At 48.5% G+C, this 23,404-nt stretch overlaps 1 protein-coding gene across 2 annotated transcripts in view; it reads right to left on the bottom strand.

Annotated features, from left to right (window-relative positions):
- The window catches only part of SHPRH (SNF2 histone linker PHD RING helicase), a 241,897-nt gene that overhangs the window by 201,604 nt on the left and 16,889 nt on the right, over nucleotides 1-23,404 (bottom strand). The window contains exons 3-6 of one of the 2 annotated variants that reach the window (XM_075339544.1): nucleotides 18,119-18,248; nucleotides 15,382-15,600; nucleotides 3,896-3,974; nucleotides 868-1,018 (exon numbers count right to left, since the gene is read on the bottom strand). In XM_075339544.1, the coding sequence (XP_075195659.1) occupies nucleotides 868-1,018; nucleotides 3,896-3,974; nucleotides 15,382-15,600; nucleotides 18,119-18,248 (579 nt within the window). Of the gene's footprint in view, nucleotides 1-867; nucleotides 1,019-3,895; nucleotides 3,975-15,381; nucleotides 15,601-18,118; nucleotides 18,249-23,404 lie in introns of those variants that run through there. The other variant, XM_075339545.1, reaches the window with a different exon arrangement.

Genomic DNA, 23,404 nt, shown 5'->3' on the forward strand with positions numbered 1-23,404 from the left:
CTGCGCAAGCGCTGGCCAGCTTACCTCACGTCACCTCTTTGAAGTAGCACGAAGGGGGGCGGCCTAAAGCGGCAGGAGGCAGACTAGCGGACACCAGAGAGCCCGCCCCCGTGTACCATTATCAAGATCTGAATACAAAAAGGTACCACTTTACAAAGTCTTTATTTTGGTCAGAAAGGGGGCACAAGAAGAACAAGAACATTGCTAGAATGCAGCCCAGGAGCTGCAGAGGGGGAATCTTTTAGGTTTAGTGCAAAATTTCTGATGACAGGTTCCCTTTAATAAAGTGAATGATCCAGTTGCAATTTTTTAGCAAAATATAAAAAAAAAAAAAAATGAAGAAAAAAAAAAAAATCACACTTTTTTTGTCCTGCCAAGACAAAATAACAGATTGCTGCTGGATCCATTTCAGACAGATGATTGCTGAAAATGTGAACTCAGCCTTAGGGATCTTTTTGTCCTACTATATATGGAGCAGGGGGGGGGGGGGCTCTAGCCATTTTACATCCATACATATGAGTGGGGCACGTCTGATCTGCAGGGTCACATACAGCAGACTTCTTAATATGTATATTTCTCTGTCTTAAAGTTATGTAACAAAATTAGTACGAAAAAGGAGGTAAAAAAAAAATGAAAAGGTCCAAGACAATATCTTACTACTCCAAAGAGATTGTCTATTCTTTTACTTTTAATAGCCTGATTGTTAAAATAATTTTGACATCATGGCCCCCTGTGAAGTCCCATCTCCTCAAATAATTATATCTTTGGTTGTCGCAAACCACGATTTATCACTAATCTTGAAATCCCAAGCGCCCGTGGTTTCCATTTGAACTGGCTGTCATCCATGAGACCCAGAACGCTTATTACCTCGGGTAATGTCAGCAAGTCTGCTTTGACATCTTTCCTGGGATGACAAAGGATTAAGCTTAGAACTTCCACCGTCTTTCCAAGTCCCATTTCATCTGCAAGAATACCTCCGGGCCACTCACGAGCAGCGGCGGGACGTTCACCGATTATACTGGAGAACAGCAGAGCACAAAACAACAGATTGCATGAGTAACCGCTGTGTGCAAAACTCACATTTCTCATGTAATGCATTATTAATGGAATGTGATGTGATACAGATGTGAATGGGGCGTTACATTACGTCTTAATAAAAAACAACAGAACAGGAAATCATGAGGAAATAAAAGCGAATGTGAACAGAGCCATAAAGAAATATATAGTATATATAGTATAATGTGTTATATCTAGTCAACTAGTCACCACATTTAGCAGGCACTGCTGACAGCAAAATGTATAAGAGGGCATTTACCACCGCAGATTATACAGCTGGATTTCTATTCTGCAGTCATCAATGCCGGCTAGAAGAGATCTAGGAATGACTGTTAAGGGTACTTTACATGCTGCGATATCGGTTGTGCATCATGGGCAAATCGCTGCCCGTGGCGCACAACATTGCTAACACCCGTCAACACTACTTACCTTCCCTGCGACGTCGCTCTCGCCGGCGATCCGCCTCCTTTCTAAGGGGGCGGTTCGTGCGGAGTCACAGCGATGTCACACGGCATCCGTCCAATACCAGAGGAGGGGCGGAGAGGAGCGGCCGGAACATGCCGCCGACCTTCCTTCCTTCCTCATTGCCGGTGGTCGCAGGTAAGGAGATGTTCTTTGCTCCTGCGGTGTCACACACAGCGATGTGTGTTGCCGCAGGAACGACGAACAACATCGTACCTGCAGCAGCAACGATATTTGGAAAAGGAGCAACGTGTCAACGAGCAACGATTTTCACGTTTTTGCGCTTGTTGATCGTCGCTCCTTGGTGTTACACGCTGCGATGTCGCTAACGGCGCCGGATGTGCGTCACCAACGACGTGACCCCGACAATATATCGTTAGCGATGTCGCAGCGTGTAAAGCCCCCTTTACAGTGATGATTTTATAAGGCCGAAACTATATCATTTGTGATTTTAAAGGGAATCTAACCAAAAAAATTCAGCAGCACTGTGAAATGCTATAATATGTAAACATTGAACACATGAAATTGGAACTGCATTGTTCTTATAGAACGTAGTAAAAAAGGAGGATACTTCGTGCACAAATTGGCCAATTCACAAGAGCCCAGCAGCCAGCAACAAGACGTACCCCTTTGTTGGGGCTCTAAGCTTATATTCTTCTACCTGTGCTCAAAGCCTACAATTTAAAAGGCAGGATCCAGCTCTAAATAAAACACCCTAGACTGATGGGAGGAGAGCTCAGTGAGAACGGAGTGTACTACAAATATCAATAACTGACCAGCACCTCCAAGATTAAGACAAGTGTGAACAGGTGCAATCTGAGACAACTTGTCAATATAACCCAAAAAAAATACAACTGCACTCTAAAATAGTATAATATGTATAGGATGAATATATGGAATTACTACTATACAAATTAGGTGAAAATGAGGTCTTTGGCGCACAAATTGGCATACCCCTTGTCACTGGCTGTTGGGCTCTCATGAACAGAGATGAGCGATTCCGTGGAGGTTCAGTTCGCCGGCAGCAAATGAGCCAAGCCTCCACAGGCTTGAACTTGACCCGAACGTTGGAGCAAGTAATTGATTGGCAGTTTGAGTCTCCACCCACATACAGCCAGACATAAGCATATCGCTTCCGGAGGAGGGAGGGCAGGCCATTTCAAACAATGTTTTGGGTTGCACAATACACAATCGTGCTGATGTTACCTCCAGTACGAGGCGTTCAAACACTGCAAGTGACTGGCACAGGGCTGAGCACCAAGCGTACCTGAGCACTCGCACGAGTGAACTTCACACATAAAGCATCCGAAGCTTGATTTTTAAATTTGTTGTTCGGTTCGAAACTCAAACCTCGGGTTTGCTCATCTCTAATCATGAATTGGCCAATTTGTGAGCCAAGTACCTAATTTTTTTTAATCTAGTTTATGTAGCAGTAATGAAATTCCAAATTAATTTATTCAATGTTTACATATTATACCATTTCAGGGTGCAGTTGAAATTTTGAGGATATTTACTAGTATATGGACTAGCTGTCTCAGCATGCACCTGTTCACACTTGTCTTATCCTTGGAGGTGCTGGTCAGTTATTTGATATTTGTAGTACACTCCCTTCTGACTGAGCTCTCCTCCCATCAGCCTAGGGCATTTTAATTAGAGTTGGATCCTGCCTGCCCTTTAAATTGTAGGCTTTCAGCACGGCTAGACGAATATAAGGTTAGGGTCCCAACAAAAGGGTAGTAGGTCTTGTCGTTGACTGTTGGACTTTTTGATTTGGTCAATGTGTGCCCCAATGCCTAATTTTTTAACCTAGTTTCTATAGTAGTAATGAATTTCAAAAATTCATATATACAATGTTTACATATTATACCATTTCAGAGTGCAGTTGTCTCAGCCTTCAATGCACACTTTTTTTACTCTCGGAGGTGCTGGTCAGTTATTTGATATTAAAAGGAATCGATCACCAGGTTTTTGCTACCCCATCTAAGAAGATCATAATATAGGGGCAGAGACCATGATTGAAGGGAAGTGTCACTTACGGAGATGCTTGTTGTCATTTCGATAAGCTCACTGTCTTATCTGCTGCAAATCTGTCAGCTGCCCAAGGCTGAGCTGTGTGTAACGCACCCACACCAGTGATCAGCAGCTTTCTGATCATGTACAGTGCACACAGAAAGCTGCCAATCAGTGGTGGGAGCAGGGTTATACAGAGCTGAGTAACATGGCAGGAGGTTTACTAGTCCTCTCCTGCTGATACAACAATAACTTTATGTAAACAACACTAAGCAGCCCAGTAAGTGACACATCGCTGGAATCAGGGTCTCTTCTCTTCATTACACGGCTTTCAGAATTTATCAATATTTATTAAAATTGGCTTTACCTTCCGGAAAAAGGATTATAGTAGATCTTAATTCTATCCAATGTAGTGACTTCTCTCCATAATGGATGCAGGGCATTTTCTATACAAATGAGAAAAACAAGTGAAATCACAATGTATAAAATGCAATTAAACACAAGACATTAACCCTTTACCAAAGCCTGCTTGCACATTGCTGAGAGCCACATTTTTAAATGCTGACATGTCACTTTATATGGCAATAGCTTTGGATTGCTGCTTCCAATCGGAGGGATTATGGACACTGTTTTCTTGTGACACATTGAGCTCCTTGTAAATTTAGATAGATAAAATGTGCTCCTATTTCGCAAAATATCAGAAATGTGGGAAAAATGTAGAACAATGTGCAATTTACAACCGTTCACATTTTTATACCCTTCTAACAAATCGTCACACCACACAAGATAGGTCACTAGAATTGTATCTAGGGTGTGAGGAGCAGAATATTACAATGCACTCCGCTGGAATACACTCGGTGGAAACAAAAAAATAACTATTTCCCACTAAAATGTTATTTTAGCCCCGAACGTTTCATTTTCACAAGGCATAAAATAGAAGTAAAACGGACACCACAATCCAAAAAGCAATTCCTCCTGAATGTGGCAATACTCAGAAAATACTGTATGCACACACATAAGGGCTCGAAAGGGCAACATTATTTGGCTTTTGGAGTATAAATTTGCCAGTAATAGTTTGTAGGTGCCATTTGCAGAGCCCGAGGTAGCAGATAAACCCCACACTGAACAAGTTTTACAAATTACACATGGGGAATTCATCTACAAGTCTAGTACTGACTTTGACCCCTGCTAGGTACGGAGAAGTAGCAAGCGATCAGTGAAAGGGAAGAGAAATTCTGTGTCTACGGAAGGGTGAAGATAGTGACCCTGCTGAATGAACCTACCGCTGGTCCCTGGGGTCCCTCACCGCCCTAGATAGGTTCGGCACCTATGTGCCAAGCCGGATACCTGACTCTAGGTATCCCTAGTGCTGGGCCTTAAAAATGGAACGGATGGGATTAGCTCTTCGTCAACACCACTAAACACTAAAGAAGACACAAGGAGGACACATGGGAGAAATAGTGCATGAACTGTTTATCCACAGATTGACTCCGGTAGAAGTTCAACAAACTTTCAGCAATAATACTACAAATGTACAAGCCACCTGCTTGCAACCAGAGCTTGAATGAACTGAATATCACCAGCACAAGTCCTGTGAAAATTAGAGTATTTAAACTCAAGGGTGAATACAGATCAGCAGCTCAAGGGAAGAGGAGCGCTGGGTCTTAAAGGGAAAAGGATGAAAACCCAGAAGAGAACCTATCTAAGGCTACTTTCACACATCCGGTTTTTGATCTGTGGCACAATACGGCGCTCTGCAGAAAAATCGCAACAGTTTTTTTTGCCGCCGGTTGTGGTTTTTTTTGCATAGACTTACATTAGTGCCGTATTGTGCTGCATGGGCTTGCGTTCGGTCCGTTTTTTGCTGCATGCGGCAGAGTTAGCCGATGCCGCGGCTGGATGGAACGTTGCCTGCAACGTTTTTGCTCCGGCAAAAAAAAAACGCATCGCGCCGCATCCGGCTGCTGCGGCGCATTTTTCAATGCATGCCTATGGACGCCGGATGCGGCAAAAAAACGCATCAGGCCACCGCATGCGGTTTCTTCCACTGCGCATGCTCAGTAGCGTGCCGCAACCGGAAAAAAAACGGACGGGCCGCATGTAAAAATGTATGCAAAGGATGCGGTGTTTTCGCCGCATCCATTGCATAGGTTTCACAGCTGGATTGAGCCGCACTGCTCAAACCGGATGTGTGAAAGTAGCCTAATACACTGAATACTGACAGCAGGAACAATAGTCCGGGAGCATTTTGCACAGCCAAATGCTGTGACCTTCTATTGCCGGACACTATAGTACGGTCTGTCATCTGTGACAACTCCACTGGCATTTACCAGAAATTAGTGCACAGAAGATGTTGCAGAGTGAAACATGGCAAATAATTTAGAGACCAATACATGGTGCTAGCTTGTGCTTCTGGAGATATGTACCCCATAAATTGTTAAATTGAGTGGTCCAGGACTTGACAATTAATGACATAGCTCAACATGAGATCGGTGGGTGGCCAACATTCCCCCGATCAGCTGAAATCTGCTGTGGCAGCAGTCACAACGAAGTAAGGTATAGGCTGCATGCAGGAGCACCGCACATTGCTTGGTGGCTGCTGCTGAGTACTGCAGTATACTCACTCAGAGGGAGATAAAGCAAAGTACTTGTCTTCAGTAACTAAGCAATGCTCGAGCCTGCTATGTTCCACCTTACATTGCCTAATTCAGGCCTCTGTGTGTCGGGTGTCAGACCCCCAATGATCTCACACCGATGATCTAATCAGCGGGGAGGTCAGCAAGGATTAGACCAGGAGAAACCCTTTAGGGGCAGTCCAGTACCTAAAAGGTCTTATTTAGATATCTATCTGTACACCCTAACCATTGTTTTCGAAATTTGCTTTTTTTTTTTTTTTAAATAAAAAGACCCACACTTCTCCCTATTCCAAAATATGTTTTTTCCACATCACTTCTTCTCACAGGAGGCTGCTTTATTTCCCCACACCATGTAGAACCCCGGTGGAACAGGACATGATCAGAAACTCAGACAGAAGCCTTCAAAATACAGCGGAACGCAGCATGTACCTAGCCCAAGTGAGATCTTCAGGAAAAGGGACCTGTCCGCTGGATTTTCATTATTAAAGAATAATGCCACCATGTCCAATCACCTGTAAATAGTTTTTCAGAAGTTCCCCAGGGAGAATTTACAGATATAAAAGGGGGAGATACCGTGTTTCCCCGATAGTAAGACGTAGTGGGGGTTTTGGGGGGGGTCGGCTAATGTAAGACGTACCCCGAAAGTAAGATGTAGTAAAAATTTATTTATTTATTTTTTTTCCTCTTTACAGTACAGTTACAGCGGCCGAGCGCTCAGCTGAGAGCCCTGACATGCCGCCGGCAAAGCGCTCAACTAAGCGCCCTGACATGCCGCCGGCAAAGCGCTCAGCTGAGCGCCCTAACATGCCGGCGGCCGAGCGCTCAGTTGAGCACCCTGACATGCCGCCGGCATGTGACAGCTCTCAGCTGACCGCCCTGACATGCCGGCGGCTTAACGCTCAGCTGAGAGCTGACACATGCCGGCGGTCGGGCGCTCAGCTGAGCGCTCGGCTACCGAGAAATGTTGAGATGTTGCAGTAATGTTGTCCGTGGTCCATCAGGACCATGGACAACATACAAAATCACACAGCCTCAGTGCCCTCATGTGCAGCCGCTGGTGGTTAAGTTTCCTTAACTTGCGGTACACTTAGGGCGCAATCGCGGCAAGTCCCCATACAGTACATTGCATGGAGACTTGCTGCGATTGCTGTGGGATTTTTTCCAATATAAGACATACCCCGAAAGAAGGGAATTTTGTTACTTACCGTAAATTCCTTTTCTTCTAGCTCCTATTGGGAGACCCAGACGATTGGGTGTATAGCTACTGCCTCCGGAGGCCACACAAAGCATTACACTAAAAAGTGTAAGGCCCCTCCCCTTCTGGCTATACACCCCCAGTGGGATCACTGGCTCACCAGTTTTAGTGCAAAAGCAAGAAGGAGGAAAGCCAATAACTTGGTTAAACAAATTCACTCCGAGTAACATCGGAGAACTGAAAAACCGTTCAACATGAACAACATGTGTACCCGAAAAAACCCAAAAATCCCGAAGGACAACAGGGCGGGTGCTGGGTCTCCCAATAGGAGCTAGAAGAAAAGGAATTTACGGTAAGTAACAAAATTCCCTTCTTCTTCGGCGCTCCATTGGGAGACCCAGACGATTGGGACGTCCAAAAGCAGTCCCTGGGTGGGTAAAGAAATACCTTATGTTAGAGCTGCGAAGACAGCCCTCCCCTACGGGGAGGCAACTGCCGCCTGCAGGACTCTTCTACCTAGGCTGGCGTCCGCCGAAGCATAGGTATGCACCTGATAATGTTTGGTGAAAGTGTGCAGACTCGACCAGGTGGCTGCCTGGCACACCTGTTGAGCCGTAGCCTGGTGTCGCAATGCCCAGGACGCACCCACGGCTCTGGTAGAATGGGCCTTCAGCCCTGATGGAACCGGAAGCCCAGCAGAACGGTAGGCTTCAAGAATTGGTTCTTTGATCCATCGAGCCAGGGTGGCTTTGGAAGCCTGCGACCCTTTGCGCTTACCAGCGACAAGGACAAAGAGTGCATCGGAGCGGCGCAGGGGCGCCGTGCGGGAAATGTAGATTCTGAGTGCTCTCACCAGATCTAACAAATGTAAATTCTTCTCATACCGATGAACTGCATGAGGACAAAAAGAAGGCAAGGAGATATCCTGATTAAGATGAAAAGAGGATACCACCTTCGGGAGAAACTCCTGAATGGGGCGCAGCACTACCTTGTCCTGGTGGAAGACCAGGAAAGGAGCCTTGGATGACAGCGCTGCTAGCTCAGACACTCTCCGAAGAGATGTGATCGCTACCAGAAAAGCCACTTTCTGTGATAGTCTAGAAAGTGAAACCTCCCTCAGAGGCTCGAAGGGCGGCTTCTGGAGGGCAACTGGTACCCTGTTCAGATCCTATGGATCTAACGGCCGCTTGTACGGGGGTACAATATGACAAACCCCCTGCAGGAACGTGCGCACCTTAGGAAGTCGTGCTGGACGCTTTTGAAAAAAGACGGATAGCGCCGAGACTTGCCCTTTAAGGGAGCCGAGCGACAAACCTTTTTCTAACCCAGATTGCAGGAAAGAAAGAAAGGTAGGCAATGCAAAAGGCCAGGGAGACACTCCCTGAGCAGAGCACCAGGATAAGAATATCCTCCACGTTCTGTGGTAGATCTTAGCGGACGTGGGCTTCCTAGCCTGTCTCATGGTGGCAACGACCCCTTGGGATAATCCTGAAGACCCTAGGATCCAGGACTCAATGGCCACACAGTCAGGTTCAAGGCCGCAGAATTCCGATGGAAAAACGGCCCTTGGGACAGTAAGTCTGGTCGGTCTGGTAGTGCCCACGGTTGGCCGACCGTGAGATGCCACAGATTCGGAAACCACGCCCTCCTTGGCCAGTCTGGGGCGACGAGTATGACGCGGCTGCAGTCGGATCTGATCTTGCGTAGCACTCTGGGCAAGAGTGCCAGAGGTGGAAACACATAAGGGAGCCGGAACTGCGACCAATCTTGCACTAAGGCGTCTGCCGCCAGAGCTCTGTGATCGCGAGACCGTGCTATGAAGGTTGGGACCTTGTTGTTGTGCCTGGACGCCATTAGGTCGACGTCCGGCCTTCCCCAGCGGCTACAGATTTCCTGAAACACGTCCGGGTGAAGTGACCATTCCCCTGCGTCCATGCCCTGGCGGCTGAGGAAGTCTGCTTCCCAGTTTTCTACGCCGGGGATGTGAACTGCGGATACGGTGGAGGCCGTGGCTTCCACCCACATCAGAATCCGCCGGACTTCCTGGAAGGCTTGCCGACTGCGTGTCCCTCCTTGGTGATTGATGTATGCCACCGCTGTGGAGTTGTCCGACTGAATTCGGATCTGCTTTCCTTCCAGCCACTGCTGGAAGGCTAGTAGGGCAAGATACACTGCTCTGATTTCCAGAACATGGATCTGAAGGGTGGACTCCTGCTGAGTCCACGTACCCTGAGCCCTGTGGTGGAGAAAAACTGCTCCCCACCCTGACAGACTCGCGTCTGTCGTGACTACCGCCCAAGACGGTGGTAGGAAGGATCTTCCCTGTGATAATGAGGTGGGAAGAAGCCACCATTGCAGAGAGTCCTTCTGTGAAAAGGATACTTTCCTGTTCAGGGATGTTGACTTCCCGTCCCATTGGCGGAGAATGTCCCAATAAGAGGACGCAGATGAAACTGCGCAAACGGAACCGCCTCCATTGCCGCCACCAACTTCCCGAGGAAGTGCATGAGGCGTCTTAAGGAGTGCGACTGACCTTGACAGAGAGTCTGCACCCCAGTCTGTAGTGACCGCTGCTTGTCCAGCGGAAGCTTCACTAGCACTGAGAGGGTATGAAACACCATGCCAAGATACGTTAGTGATTGGGTCGGTGACAGGTTTGACTTTGAGAAGTCGATGATCCACCCGAACGTCTGGAGAGTCTCCAGCGCAACATTCAGGCTGAGTTGGCATGCCTCTTGAGAGGGTGCCTTGACAAGTAGATCGTCCAAGTAAGGGATCACAGAGTGTCCCTGTGAGTGCAAGACTGCTACCACTGCCGCCATGACCTTGGTGAACACCCGTGGGGCTGTCGCCAGACCGAATGGCAGAGCTACGAACTGAAGATGGTCGTCTCCCATCACGAAACGTAGAAAACATTGGTGCTCTGTAGCAATCGGCACGTGGAGATAAGCATCTTTGATGTCTATTGATGCTAGGAAATATCCTTGAGACATTGAGGCAATGACGGAGCGGAGGGTTTCATCCGGAACCGCCTGGCCTCCACGTGCTTGTTGAGCAGTTTTAGGTCCAGAACGGAACGGAAAGAGCCATCCTTTTTTGGCACCACAACCAGATTGGAGGAAAACCGTGTCTTGTTCCTGAAGAGGAACAGGGATTACCACTCCTTCTGCCTGCAGAAGAGCATCGGCTCGGTGGAGAGGTGGGGACGTTCTGAAGAATCGAGTCGGAGGACGAGAACAGAACCCTGTCCTGTGCACGTGGGCACAATGTCCCTCACCCACCGGTCTGTGACCTGTGGCCGCTAAATGTCGCAAAGGCGAGCAAGTCTGCCATCAACCGCGGATGCGGAGAGATGAGAGAGCTGAGAGTCATGAGGAGACCGCCTTGGTAGCGGTTCCTCCGGCTGCCTTCCTTGGGCGTGATTGAGTTCCCGGAAACTGAGCCCCTCTGAGGCTTTTCAGCTCTTTTGGACGAGGACAATTGGGACCTGCCCGAGCTTGGGAAGGACCGAAACCTCGACTGTCCTTCCAGGACAGCATTAATAGGGTAAGTCGCAATGCAGACATTGCGAGGTTACGGACGCCCCTGCGGCACAAATGTACATATGCTCAAGACCAGCTGTGCAAGAACAGCTGAAAAGCTTAGGGTGCCCATACGGCTGTAAATGCCGGAGCAACCGACACGCCGATAGCCTCATAGACAGACTTCAACCAGAGTCCATCTGTCTGGTATCTTTAAGTGAAGTCCCATCTCCACTGCAACTATAGCTCTAGCCGCAAGCCTGGAGATTGGAGAATCCACCTTTGGACCCTGGGTCCCACGCTTGACCACGTCAGGGGGAAAAGGATAACGTGTATTCTTAATACGTTTGGAGAAAACGCTTATCTGGTAAGCGTGGTGTTCCTGGACTGCTTCTCTGAAGTCAGCGTGGCCAGAAAAATACTCAATATACGTTTGAGCAACTGAAATGGGACTTCTCCTGCTGTGCAGCTGACTCCTCCGCTGGGGGAGCTGAGGGAGAAAGATCCAACATTCCATTGATGGACGCTATAGGATCATTCCTTATGGCGTCACCATCCGGTGTATCCGGATTGAGAGCGTTGTCAGGATCAAAGTCCTGATGAGCTACGTCTGCCTCATCATACAGAGAGCCTCCTGGGACCCCCCCCGGAGCACCGATTTTATTCCCAATGAGGGTGGCCAGGGAGCAATGATCCAGATTGCCCATGGCCTGTCCGGACTGCAAGTCTCTATCCCATTGCAACTCCATCCCTGTCCTTGGACAGGGTTGACAGGTGGTTCCTTTGGCCACGTCTAGTAGAGACCCCGGCTGACTAAGTGCTCCAGGGGAGCATTGCACACAATGGGGTTCAGTGCCGTGGAACAGTATCACATGCCGTAAAAACAGCATCGAAAGCCTGAGTTGCTTATATGCTGCTGCCGACTAGCCATCTAGGACATAGAGCCAAGAATGGCGACCGTACAATGCAATGTATAGCATACAAGCATAAAGTACAATGAACACTGCAGCACATGCAATACAAGCAGCATAGAAAGCCTGTGCCTTGGCACCCCTGCTTTTCTGCTGCTGTAGACTAGCCATCTAGGGGAATATAGCCCAGAATATCGACCATACAGTGCAATGTATAGCATACAAGCATAAGTACAAATGAACACTGCAACCCCTGCAATACAAGCAGCATAGAAAAAACCTGTGCCTCAGCACCCCTGCTTTTCTGCTGCTGTAGTCTAGTCATTCTAGGCGAAAATAGCCCAGACTAGCGACCGTACAGTGCAGTGTATAGCATACAAGCATAAATACACATGAACACTTCAGTACATGCAATACAAGCAGCCTAGAAAGCCTGTGCCTTAGCACCCCTGCTTTCCTGCTGCTGATGTGTCGCCATCTAAGAGGGCATATAGCCAAAAATAGCGACCTATGCAGTGTAAGCATAAAAATACAAATGGACAACTGCGGTATTTAGTGGGGTCAGCACTTCAGGTGCCGCTTACCGCCCGCCTATAAGCGGGTGTGTGGTCGCCCTAGTCCTGTGCCTGGTCGCCCAGAGTCCGATCTCTCAGCTCGGACTGCAGTAATGGCTGCCGGCGTCCTTCTCCAGCTCGTGTGAGTAGGGGCGGGCCGTGGGCGTGCCCCCAAGTCAGAGCGGGAAACCGGCGTCCCACAGTGTCCAGTGAGAGGGCTGGAGCATGTAAATAAGGCTCCAGCCCTCGGCGCTGCTGATTGTACAGCGTCTCTCCCCTACCCTGATTGACAGGGTGGGGGCGGGAACGAAGCGGAGCTAGGCCGCAAAAGCCGGGGACTGGATTTATAAGCGCCGCCGCCGTAAAAGCGCGGTCGGCGCTAAGTCCCCGGCGCACTACAAGTCCCAGCCGCGCCGCCGCTCCCGGAGCGTCCGGCGCGGTAGTTCCCCATACATAAAGTCACTCAGCTAGGCTGCAGTGACTGTAACCCTTTACTGTCCCCGGCGCACTAGCACACCCAGCAAGTCTGGAGTGTGCTGTGCCTGTGTGTACGGGGACACAGAGTACCTGAATGGTGCAGGGCCATGTCCCTGAACGGTACCCAGCTCCGTATCCAGCAGGTTCAATGGGTCTGTGGATGGAGCCCGGCCTCAGGGCTTTGGGGCCGGTAAGATCCCACTTCCTCAGAGCCCCTCAGGGGGATGTGGAAGGAAAACAGCATGTGGGCTCCAGCCGCCGTACCAGCAATAGGTACCTCAACCTTACAAACCACAAGTGGGGTGAGAAGGGAGCATGCTGGGGGCCCTTTCATATGGGCCCTCTTTTCTTCCATCCGATATATGCAGCAGCTACTGCTGACTAAACAGTGGAGCTATGCGTGGATGTCTGACCTCCTTCGCACAAAGCAGAAAACTGGTGAGCCAGTGATCCCACTGGGGGTGTATAGCCAGAAGGGGAGGGGCCTTACACTTTTTAGTGTAATGCTTTGTGTGGCCTCCGGAGGCAGTAGCTATACACCCAATCGTCTGGGTCTCCCAATGGAGCGCCGAAGAAGTAAGACATAGTGGCACTTTTGGGGGTAAAAAGAAAGTAAGACACTGTCTTACTTTCGGGGAAACACGGTAGTGAAGATCCAGCAGTGCCTTAACTATGGCACTCAGAATGGTCCTGACTAGCCAAGCCTGGAATTACAGTGTCTGCTGTAATCAGGATCCACTCGTAGTAGACAGGACCAGTGAAGTCAGATACGACTGTGGTTACAAGTGTCACTAGTCACCACTGCTGCAGCACCACCTGAATGACTATGCAGGACAAGGCTCGCCAGTGTAAACCCTGCCAAGATACAAAGGAACATCTATGACAAGGTATCTGAAGAAGCCGTCACCTTGTGGTATTCCTTTAACAACCAAACTCCTGCTGATTGGCCCCCTTTAAATACATTCTCCACATATTCTTTTATTTGAAATAGCTAATGTGGACGTGACTAGTTAATGACTTTGGTCATTAAAGGGTAATTATTTTCAATAAACTTTTCAGAATAGGTCTATGTGCACACGTTGAGTATTTGGTTGCAGAAATGTCTTCACCATTTGTGCATCTCTTGGATTTTAATGGTGAAAAACGCAGGTAAAAACATTGAAAGAATTGACATGCTGCAGGATATTTTCTGCACCAAATCCGCAGAGAGATGAACCTCCACATGTGCATTACACTTCAGGTTTCTCATTTACTTTTCTGGCATCAGGATTTGCTTGCAGTTTTAATGACAAAACTGCACTAAAAAACAAACCACATAATAAACACGCACTGTGTGCACACAGCCCAAGACCCCTGCACACGTCCGTGTGTCCGGTATGTGTGAGGTCTGTTTGCACATGTTACGGAGACACAGACACACGCAGACCCATTAAACTCCATGCGTGTTTTCACATTGACCGTGTGTCCGTGTGCTCCTCACGTAGACGTGTCCCATTTTTCTCCATCAGCATGGGTGTCACACGGACCGCACACTGATGTGATCTGTGTCACATCAGTGTGACACGTACCGGAGAAAACCACGTGTGTGTGTGAAATAAAATGATTTTCTATACTCGTCTGTCTTAAGCCCTGCTGTCACTTTCTTCCGAGCCCGCTCATTATGCTCATTGCATATGCACTGCACCAAGGACTGGAAGCAGCAGAAGTGCCGGAGACAGCAGCACCATGGACAGGCAAGTATAGAAATTCATGCTGTCCGTGTGCTATTAGAATGTCACACGGATAGCACATGCTGAACACAGACATGGACACACAAACGCACCTACACCACGGACCAAGCAATATGTGTTTTGCACGGACGTGTGAAAGAGGCCTAAGCTGTCCTGAGTGTGTACATGAAGAATAACACCATTTATATCCTCTGTCCTTATTCTGCATTTTTATAGTTTTTCGCTCTGCGGGCTTTGGCCCTAATGTGCAATGTATAATAAGCTGTTTGGAGGAGCCTAGCTGCATGTCAGATCCTGCTTTAGGTAGCAAACAGAGAAGCAGCAGAATGGAGGAAACACATAAGTACTGAGTAGTGTGGATGTGAATCCAGCTCTGCAGTATAGTAGAAGACTTGTTGGAAAACTCCGCACAATTGTGGTGAGCTTTCCAACTAGCCTTTTACTATACTGCAGAGCTCCCAGTCTTCTCTCCTCCTCTGTCTATAGAGTATAATGGTAATGGGTTATGACACAACACCACAGTGAGGGGCAATCCAAGAGTGCAACGGGAGGTCAGGAGGAAGAATAAGTAGTGGCTCTTAGATGGACAAGGAAGAATATTAAATGCTAAGGAATATTACAAAGTTTCTTATATTTGCCTGTACTATTGGTTTATGCATGTGTTGAAAGTACAGGTCCATTTAATTAGTGCTTCCGCAGTAACCAGACTGTCAGGCCCAGCATCTGGGTAGCAGTCATGACACCCATCTCATGTTGCAGTAATAAACATATTACATACGAGAAATGACAAAATGAAAGGATGCTGTGCAGTAAGTGATCGCGTATCTACCATTAGAAGGCACACTTTTGAAGTTCTCTCTCTGCAGCATCCAATTGACGGCTTCATTTTGGTATGGGCGCAGGACGGGTATCAGTGCTGGATGCTGCACATCTTCATGCAGAGCTGGTTCTTCCTGTTGGTGAAGCTGTCTGACATAGTCGTAAAGTTCTTCAATATTCTGTCGCTCCAGCTCTTGGTCCGATTCCTCCTCATTGTCCTCTGAAATATCTGCAAATAGGTAATTATATAAGTAAATAACACAAATTAATGATGAAATAGTGTAAACCGTTCCACTAGTGGACGGACGGCGGAGTGCCACCAGACCAGTATGGCAGGTGGCACCCCCAGTATACCCAGTCATAACAGCTGAATTTCAAGTCTCTCGATATCTTTTTAAAAACTTTGCATTATGGGTTTTCTTGGTTATTCCTCCTGGAAATATATAAATAAATTGACAACCTTACAGTGTTGTAAGACGTGTGTCCAAAATCCGCTTACAAGTAAAAAACTAATATCACGGCTAGATCCTGCAAGTCTCCGCAATCTGCCACCAGGATTTTACAATGTAAGCTGAGAACAGCATGCTGCGAGGGTTAAAAAAGAAACATCTGTGTTTCTCTCATCTGTGTTCGAGCTATTTACTCATACTAAAGGGTTGATCTCTGTCTGATTTATATTAGTGTGACTCTCCTGCAGGTGCAGAGCAGTCCAGCACGCCCCCTGCTGTGATTGACCCCTCACAGTCAATGCACAATCTCTACTGAGAGCCTCTGGTGTGGGCAGAGACAGCTCCCAGCTCTGCTACACTCAATTCTGAGATAGGCTGGAATCACACTTGTGCATGTAAAAATCGGTCCAATTCTCATGCTGGAAAGTAACATAAGCTCTGTTCACGTTATGATCAGTGTGCAATGCAACTGCAAAGCGATTCTGTGATTTTTCAATTGATTGTAGTCCGTGTGCAATCTGTTGATGCGTATGTGATCAGTTTTTATTCTCAGCAGTTATGTCATCTGCCATTCAGCTCTGCTACATGGCCGCTGACAGCAGACACAGACAGAGCCATGTAGCAGAGCTGAATAGCCACTGACAGCAGACACAGACAGAGCCATGTAGCAGAGCTGAATAGCCGCTGACAGCAGACACAGACAGAGCCGCGTGATCAGAATTAAGTCGGATGAACTTCACCCGACTTCATTGTCATCCCGCGGCTCTGTGTCGTGGCCTGATTTTCGGTCACCGGTGAAGGTCTCACCGGTCACCGCAAATCCCCTGAGTGACCGCAGTGAGCCGCGCGATCAGCGGTGCCGTCACTGAGGTTTCCCGCGGCCCCAGCTGAAGTCCTCCCGCTGAGAGCGGTGGCCGCGGGTAACCTGAGTGACATCGCTGATAGCGCGATTCACTTCAGTTGCTGCGGGGAGCTCGCAGAGAGCAGTCGTGATCTGTGACCGCTCTCTGTCAGCTTCTGATGTAGCAGAGCTGAAAGCGTCGTGGGACCTCTGTGGATTACGTCGGACCAGGAGGGGTATTTGGGGACTTGAATAAAGTGGTGAAAGAGGGTGGTTTTTTTTTGTCATTTATTTCAAATAAATGATTTTTGGGTGTATGTCTTTATTTTCTTTAACTTACAGGTTAATCATGGAAGGTATCTCGGGGAGACGCCTGCCATGATTAACCTAGGACTAAAAGGCAGCTATGGGCTGCTGCCATTAACTCCTTATTACCCAGATTGCCACCGCACCAGGGCAATTCGGGATGAGCCGGGTACAGTCCCGGGACTGACACATCTAATGGATGCGGCAATTCCGGGCGGCTGCTGGCTGATATTGTTAGGCTGGGGGGCTCCCCATCCTGAGAATACCAGCCTCCAGCCATATGGCTTTACCCTGGCTGGTATGAAAATTGGGGGGAACCGCACGCCGTTTTTTTTTTAATTATTTATTTCATTTACTGCACGATATAGACCCGTCCACCAGCGGCTGTGATTGGTTGCAGTGAGATAGCTGTCACTCAACGTGGGGGCATGTCTAACTGCAACCAATCATAGGTGTTGGTGAGCAGGGAAAGCAGTGAATACTAGATGGAATAATTAGCGGCCGGCTTTTTCAAAAGAGAAAAAGCCGCCGGAGCTTTGTGACAGCCGTGCAGCGCCGCGCCGGTGATTGGGGAACGGCGAGTATGAGAGGTGGGGGAGAGGGATAGACAGACAGAGAGAAATAGAGACCGACGACAGAGAGACCGACAGAGAGCGAGACAGAGAGAGAGAGATTGACCGACATCGACAGACCTCACTCATTTGCAGTGTTTTCTGCAACATGCAATAAATGTATTTTTAAAAACAGATGTCACTAGGATGGTGTGTGTGCCGTCCGTGTGACATCCGTTTAATTTCACGCACCCATCCCATAGACTTGCATTGGAGTGACTCGCGCGAGAAACTCACCAAAACACAGCATGCTGAGATTTTTTTTTTTTCTCAGTCCGATTTGGACTGAGAAAAAAATAGCAGATGAGAGCTGCCTCATTGATTAACATGTGTCAGAGTGCTATGCAAGAATTTCTCACATTGCACTCGAGCGAGTTAATCGCAAGTGAGAAGCCGGCCATAAAGTCAGAACGGCTGCACACAGTGATCCAAGATAAATGTGGTTAGTTTCAGAAGCTCTTTGTATACATTATGCTGCTCTCAGATGAAATAGCAAAAACCTGGTGACAGTTTCCCTTTAAATCCATACATGTAAGGTACCTGGTATGGCCAAATCATGAAACTTTTCCATCAACTTTTGAATAATAAGGGAAGATTTCTTCATTCTTCTGTGTCCTTCGCTGAGAGATTCAGGTTTGGATAAACACGCTTCTAACAAATAGATCCCAACCTATAATCCAGCACAAGAAAAGTGACAAAACTAGGAACATTATTGGCAACAGGCAGAAACAGTCCTGACAGCTTATAGAAAAGCTAAACTATACTACACAAAGAAGAGATTTATCCAGGGAAAGGTGGACCAAGCTAAAAAATAAATACAGAAAACTAACCAGAAAAAAAAATACAGCAGGAGGATTTTACATAGGAGTAAATGACAATTGTAAACTTCCCATTCACACAAAACATGCAAAGAAAGAAAAAGGAACTTTAGTCAAAAAACATTGCAGCATTTAGGCTGCTTTCACTCATCCGGTTTTTGCCGTCCAGCACAATCCGGCAAAAAAAGTGATGCAAAGGATCCGGCGGAAAAAAAGGATCCGTTGCATCAGTTTTTCCATGCGTTCCCTCAGTTTTTTGATGGATCCGTTGTGCTACTGAGCATGCGCAGTTCAAAAAAACGGACATTGAATTCAGTCATATGCCGGATGATGACGGATCCGACGCCCATAGACTTCCATTATATGCAGGACAGCGCCGGATCCAGCGTGGTCCGTTTTTTTTTGCCGGAGACAAAAAACGCTTCATGCTGTGTCCTTTCCAGCCGCCAGACGAAGACATTTCGCAGCCTTACTTTATTCTGATATCTCTTAGTATCATATTAGAGCAAAACTTAAGATGTTTCCTGTGTTTCAGGAGATCAGTCATGTCCTCACTTTCTTATGTATGGCAATAAGACAAGTGCACAGAATCCTGGCTGTGCATTATCTACAGTAGGACAAAATCCAAAGCCCCTCCGACAGGGAAGTTGTGACCCAAAACATTTCTGCAGCTTGATGCACGAGTGGCAGAAGTCATATGTGACCTACGATGATGTTTAGGAGAGTAAATTCATCCTCAGTTTGCAAAAGCCAACAGGGTTTGTTTTTTTTTGCACAGCAGGTCACGTTAGCGATTAACGAGGATTAGATGCAATATAGCAATGCATCACCTCAATCTCCATACTTGATCCTGTCCAGAAGTTTCACTATTCATCCAGTGTGACTCAAGCTTTATGGATATAGTGTATTTACCTGCACGCCTTAGAATATTTTCATTATTCATTAGGCTGGGGCTAAATGGCGACTCTGGCTGGAATACAGGTCGCACGGCTAAAGATTGCTGCATGTGACCAACCTCAGAGAAATGTGATATTACATTGATTAAAGGGCAACTATTTAAAAAGGGACTGTCCAGTCTAAACCGATAAATAAGTCTGCAGTCACTCTGTGTGTCACCCTACATAACTACAGACTTGTGAATCCTCCATTGACTCACATTTCCAGCTCTGACACCAGTGAATCCTCACAGCGAACAAGTGCACAGTGCAAATGATGGGAGAATTCACAAGTCTGCAATCACATGGAGGGACTACAGACTTATGGGTTCAGACTGGACAACCCCTTTAATAGAGTCGCAGCCATTCTATTCCTGATCTGGCTAACAGAGGGAGGTCGCAAACAAAAATCGGATTTTTGTGTACTCACCGTAAAATCGTTTTCTCTTAGCCATCATTGGGGGACACAGGACCATGGGTGTTATGCTGCCTATCCATAGGAGGACAAAGTAGATGCAAAAGCATAGCTCCTCCTCTGCAGTATAAACCCCCTGGCAAAAACAGTAAAAACTTACCTCAACAGAGGAACATGAGAAAAAGAGTCATAACCAAATAAGGTACTGAGAGAACCAAGGCCCAACAGGGCAACAGGGTGGGTGCTGTGTCCCCCAATGATGGCTAAGAGAAAACGATTTTACGGTGAGTACACAAAAATCCGTTTTTCTCTGACGCCTCATTGGGGGACACAGGACCATGGGACGTCCTAAAGCAGTCCATGGGTGGGAAAAATAAAAGAAGACAACACAACACAAGGACTAGGAACCAGTCCCAGACAGCCTGGAGCGCCTACTGAGAGAGGTGCTCTACTGCCGTTTGCAGAATTTTCTTACCCAGATTTGCCTCAGCTGAAACCTGGGTATGGACTCAGTAATGCTTTGAAAAAGTATGTAGGCTAGACCAGGTCGCAGCCTTACACACCTGTTCCACTAAAGCCTGATGCCAAATGGCCCACGAAGCGCCAACTACTCGCGTGGAATGAGCCCACAGCCCACTAGGAATGGGCTTGAGTTGCAAGCGGTAGACTTCCTGGATCGCAGAGCGAATCCAGTGAGCCAACGTCGCCTTTGAAGCTGCCTGTCCCTTCTTAGGCCCCTCAGGAATGACAAACAAAGAGTCCGTTTTCCTAAAGGGGGCTGTCCTGGATATGTAATATCTGTGAGCTCTGACGAGGTCTAACGAATGCAGAGACCTTTCCACCCTATGAACCGGGTGTGGACAAAAGGAAGGCAGAACAATGTCCTCGTTCAAATGAAACGGGGTAAGAACCTTTGGAAGGAAATCCGAAAGGGGCGCAGAACCACCTTGTCCTGGTGAAAGATCAGAAAAGGCTCGCGACAAGAGAGTGCTGCTAGCTCCGAAACCCGTCTGATGGACGTAATTTCCACTAAGAATGTTACCTCCCAGGACAGAAGAGCAAGGGAGGATTCCTTGAGGGGTTCAAAGGGAGACCTCTGGAGACCGTCCAGAACGAGGTTGAGGTCCCATGGTTCCAGCGGCCGTTTGTACGGGGGAACTAGATGGGAAACGCCCTGGAGGAAGGTCTTGATTTGCGGTTTTTGAGCCAGGTGGCATTGGTAGAAGATTCAGAGCGCTGAGACCTGCCCTTTAAAGGGAACTGAGAGCCAACCCCGCTTGCAAGCCAGACTGTAAAAAGTCGAGAATTCTGGGGGTGGCCAGAGGCATAGGCTGGACATTAGTTTCCCTGGACCATGAAAGGAAGATTTTCCACATACGGTGGTAAATGCGGGATGAAGCAGGCTTTCGGGCGCTGATCATGGTGGCAATAACCGCGGGGGAGAATCCCGCTCTTGTAAATACCCAGGTCTCAATGGCCATGCTGTCAGCTTCAGGGCTCTGGAGTTCTGATGGGAAATGGGCCCTTGGGTCAGCAAGTCTGGGATGTCTGGAAGGCGCCACGGTGCGTCTGTGAGCATTTGTACTAATTCGGCGTACCAGGCGCGCCTGGGCCAGTCCGGTGCTATCAGTATCACCGGGACTCCCTCTGCCTTGATCTTCCTAATTACCCGCGGCAGCAGGGGTAGAGGTGGAAATATGTAAGGCAGGCGGAAGTGGTGCCAGGAGCAGACTAGAGCATCCGTGCCGATGGACTGCGGGTCGCGTGACCTGGCTATGAACGCGGGTACCTTTGCATTCAACCTTGAGGCCATTAGGTCCACGTCTGGTGTGCCCCAGCGAGTGCAGATGTGTAGAAACATCTGGGTGGAGAGACCATTCTCCGGCAGCCAGGCCTTGGCGACTCAGAAAGTCTCCTGCCCAGTTCTCTACCCCCGGTATGTGTACCGCTGATATCACTGACCCAGTCGATTCGGCCCAGCTGAGGATCTTGTGGGCCTCGAGATAAGCAGCTTTGCTGCGGGTGCCCCCCTGCCGATTGATACAGGCTACAGCTGTCGCATTGTCCGATTGGACTCGAATCTGACGACCCGCTAGCAGAGTGCAGAACGCTCTGAGCGCGAGGAAAATCGCGCGGAGTTCCAGGATGTTGATGGGAAGGAAAGACTCCTGGGGCGTCCAACGTCCTTGAACAGTGTGGTGCCGGTACACTGCTCCCCAGCCTAGGAGGCTGGCGTCCGTGGTCAGTACTAGCCAGTTCACTGGGAGGAAAGATCTCCCCTTCGATAGGGATGAGGACCGAAGCCACCAGCGGACTGCGTACCTGACTGAAGGCGTCAGGTGAAGATGTCTGTCTAGGGAGAAGGGGCTCTTGTCCCAGGCCGCTAGAAGGGCTAGCTGCAGTGGGCGGAGGTGCAGTTCAGCAAAGGGTACTGCTTCCATAGCCGCCACCATCCTGCCGAGCACTTTCATGCTGAATCGAATGGAGCGAGAAGGAGGACGTAGAAGGCAGCGTACCGCTCGTTGAAGAGCGAACGCCTTGTCCTGAGGGAGAAGGACCAAGCCCCAACAGGGGGCCAGGGACATGCCCAGGAAGGTGATGGATCGTGATGGGATCGGGGATGATTTGTCCAGATTCACTAGCCACCCTAAGCGGGATAGGGTGTCCACAGTGATCTGTACGCTGGTTGAGCAGTCGCGGAAGGAGGGGGCCTTGATGAGGAGGTCGTCCAAGTAAGGGAGAATGACTACTCCCCTGGCGTGAAGGACGCTCATGGCGGCCGCCATGACTTTGGTGAAGACCCTTGGTGCGGTGGCAAGGCCGAACGGTAGAGCTACGAATTGAAAGTGGGAGTCCTGAATTGCAAAGCGGAGGAACTTTTGGTGATCTGGGGCGATGGGTATGTGCAGGTACGCGTCCTTGATGTCTATGGAGGCGAGGAATTCCCCTTCGACCATGGATGCAATAATGGACCTTAGGGACTCCATTCTGAATCTCCGTACGTGCACATGTTTGTTTAGTGTTTGAGGTCCAGGATAGGTCGAACTGACCCATCCTTTTTGGGGACCACAAAGAGGTTGGAATAAAAACCCCCGAACTTCTCGTCGTCTGGGGCAGGTATTATCACTCCTGCTGTTTGGAGTGAGTGGATTGCTGAGAAAAAATCTTCGCGTCGTTTTCGAGTCTTTGGGGGGTTTGAGAGAAAGAACCGACTCAGGGGTTGGGTCCGAAATTCTATGTGGTAACCGGAAGACACAAGGTCTCGCACCCATTTGTCGTCTGAGGCGGCAGCCGAGATGTGTTGAAAGAGCCACAGTCGACCTCCTACAATGAGTGTGTCTTCCGGGGCGCCGAAGGAGTCATGAGGGGGGAAAACGTCGTGGCCGAGTCTCCCTAGTCCTGGACTGTTTCGGTCTAGGCTGCCATGACGAAGTGGGTTTCGGGGAGAGCTGAGAAGGTCGGTCCCTGCGTAGTCCGCGGCTGGTGGCGGGGACAGCACGGGATGTCGACCAACCAAATGAGTTCCGAAAGGAGCGGAACGAGGACTGTGGACATCTGGTGAAGGACGTCCTGGACTTCAGCTGGGGGAGGGAGGTACTCTTTCCTCCCGTGGCCTTAGAAATGAGCTTGTCCAGACGTTCGCCAAATAATTGGTCTG

Source organism: Anomaloglossus baeobatrachus, chromosome 3 (genome assembly GCF_048569485.1).
Source record: "Anomaloglossus baeobatrachus isolate aAnoBae1 chromosome 3, aAnoBae1.hap1, whole genome shotgun sequence".
NCBI lineage: Eukaryota > Metazoa > Chordata > Amphibia > Anura > Aromobatidae > Anomaloglossus > Anomaloglossus baeobatrachus.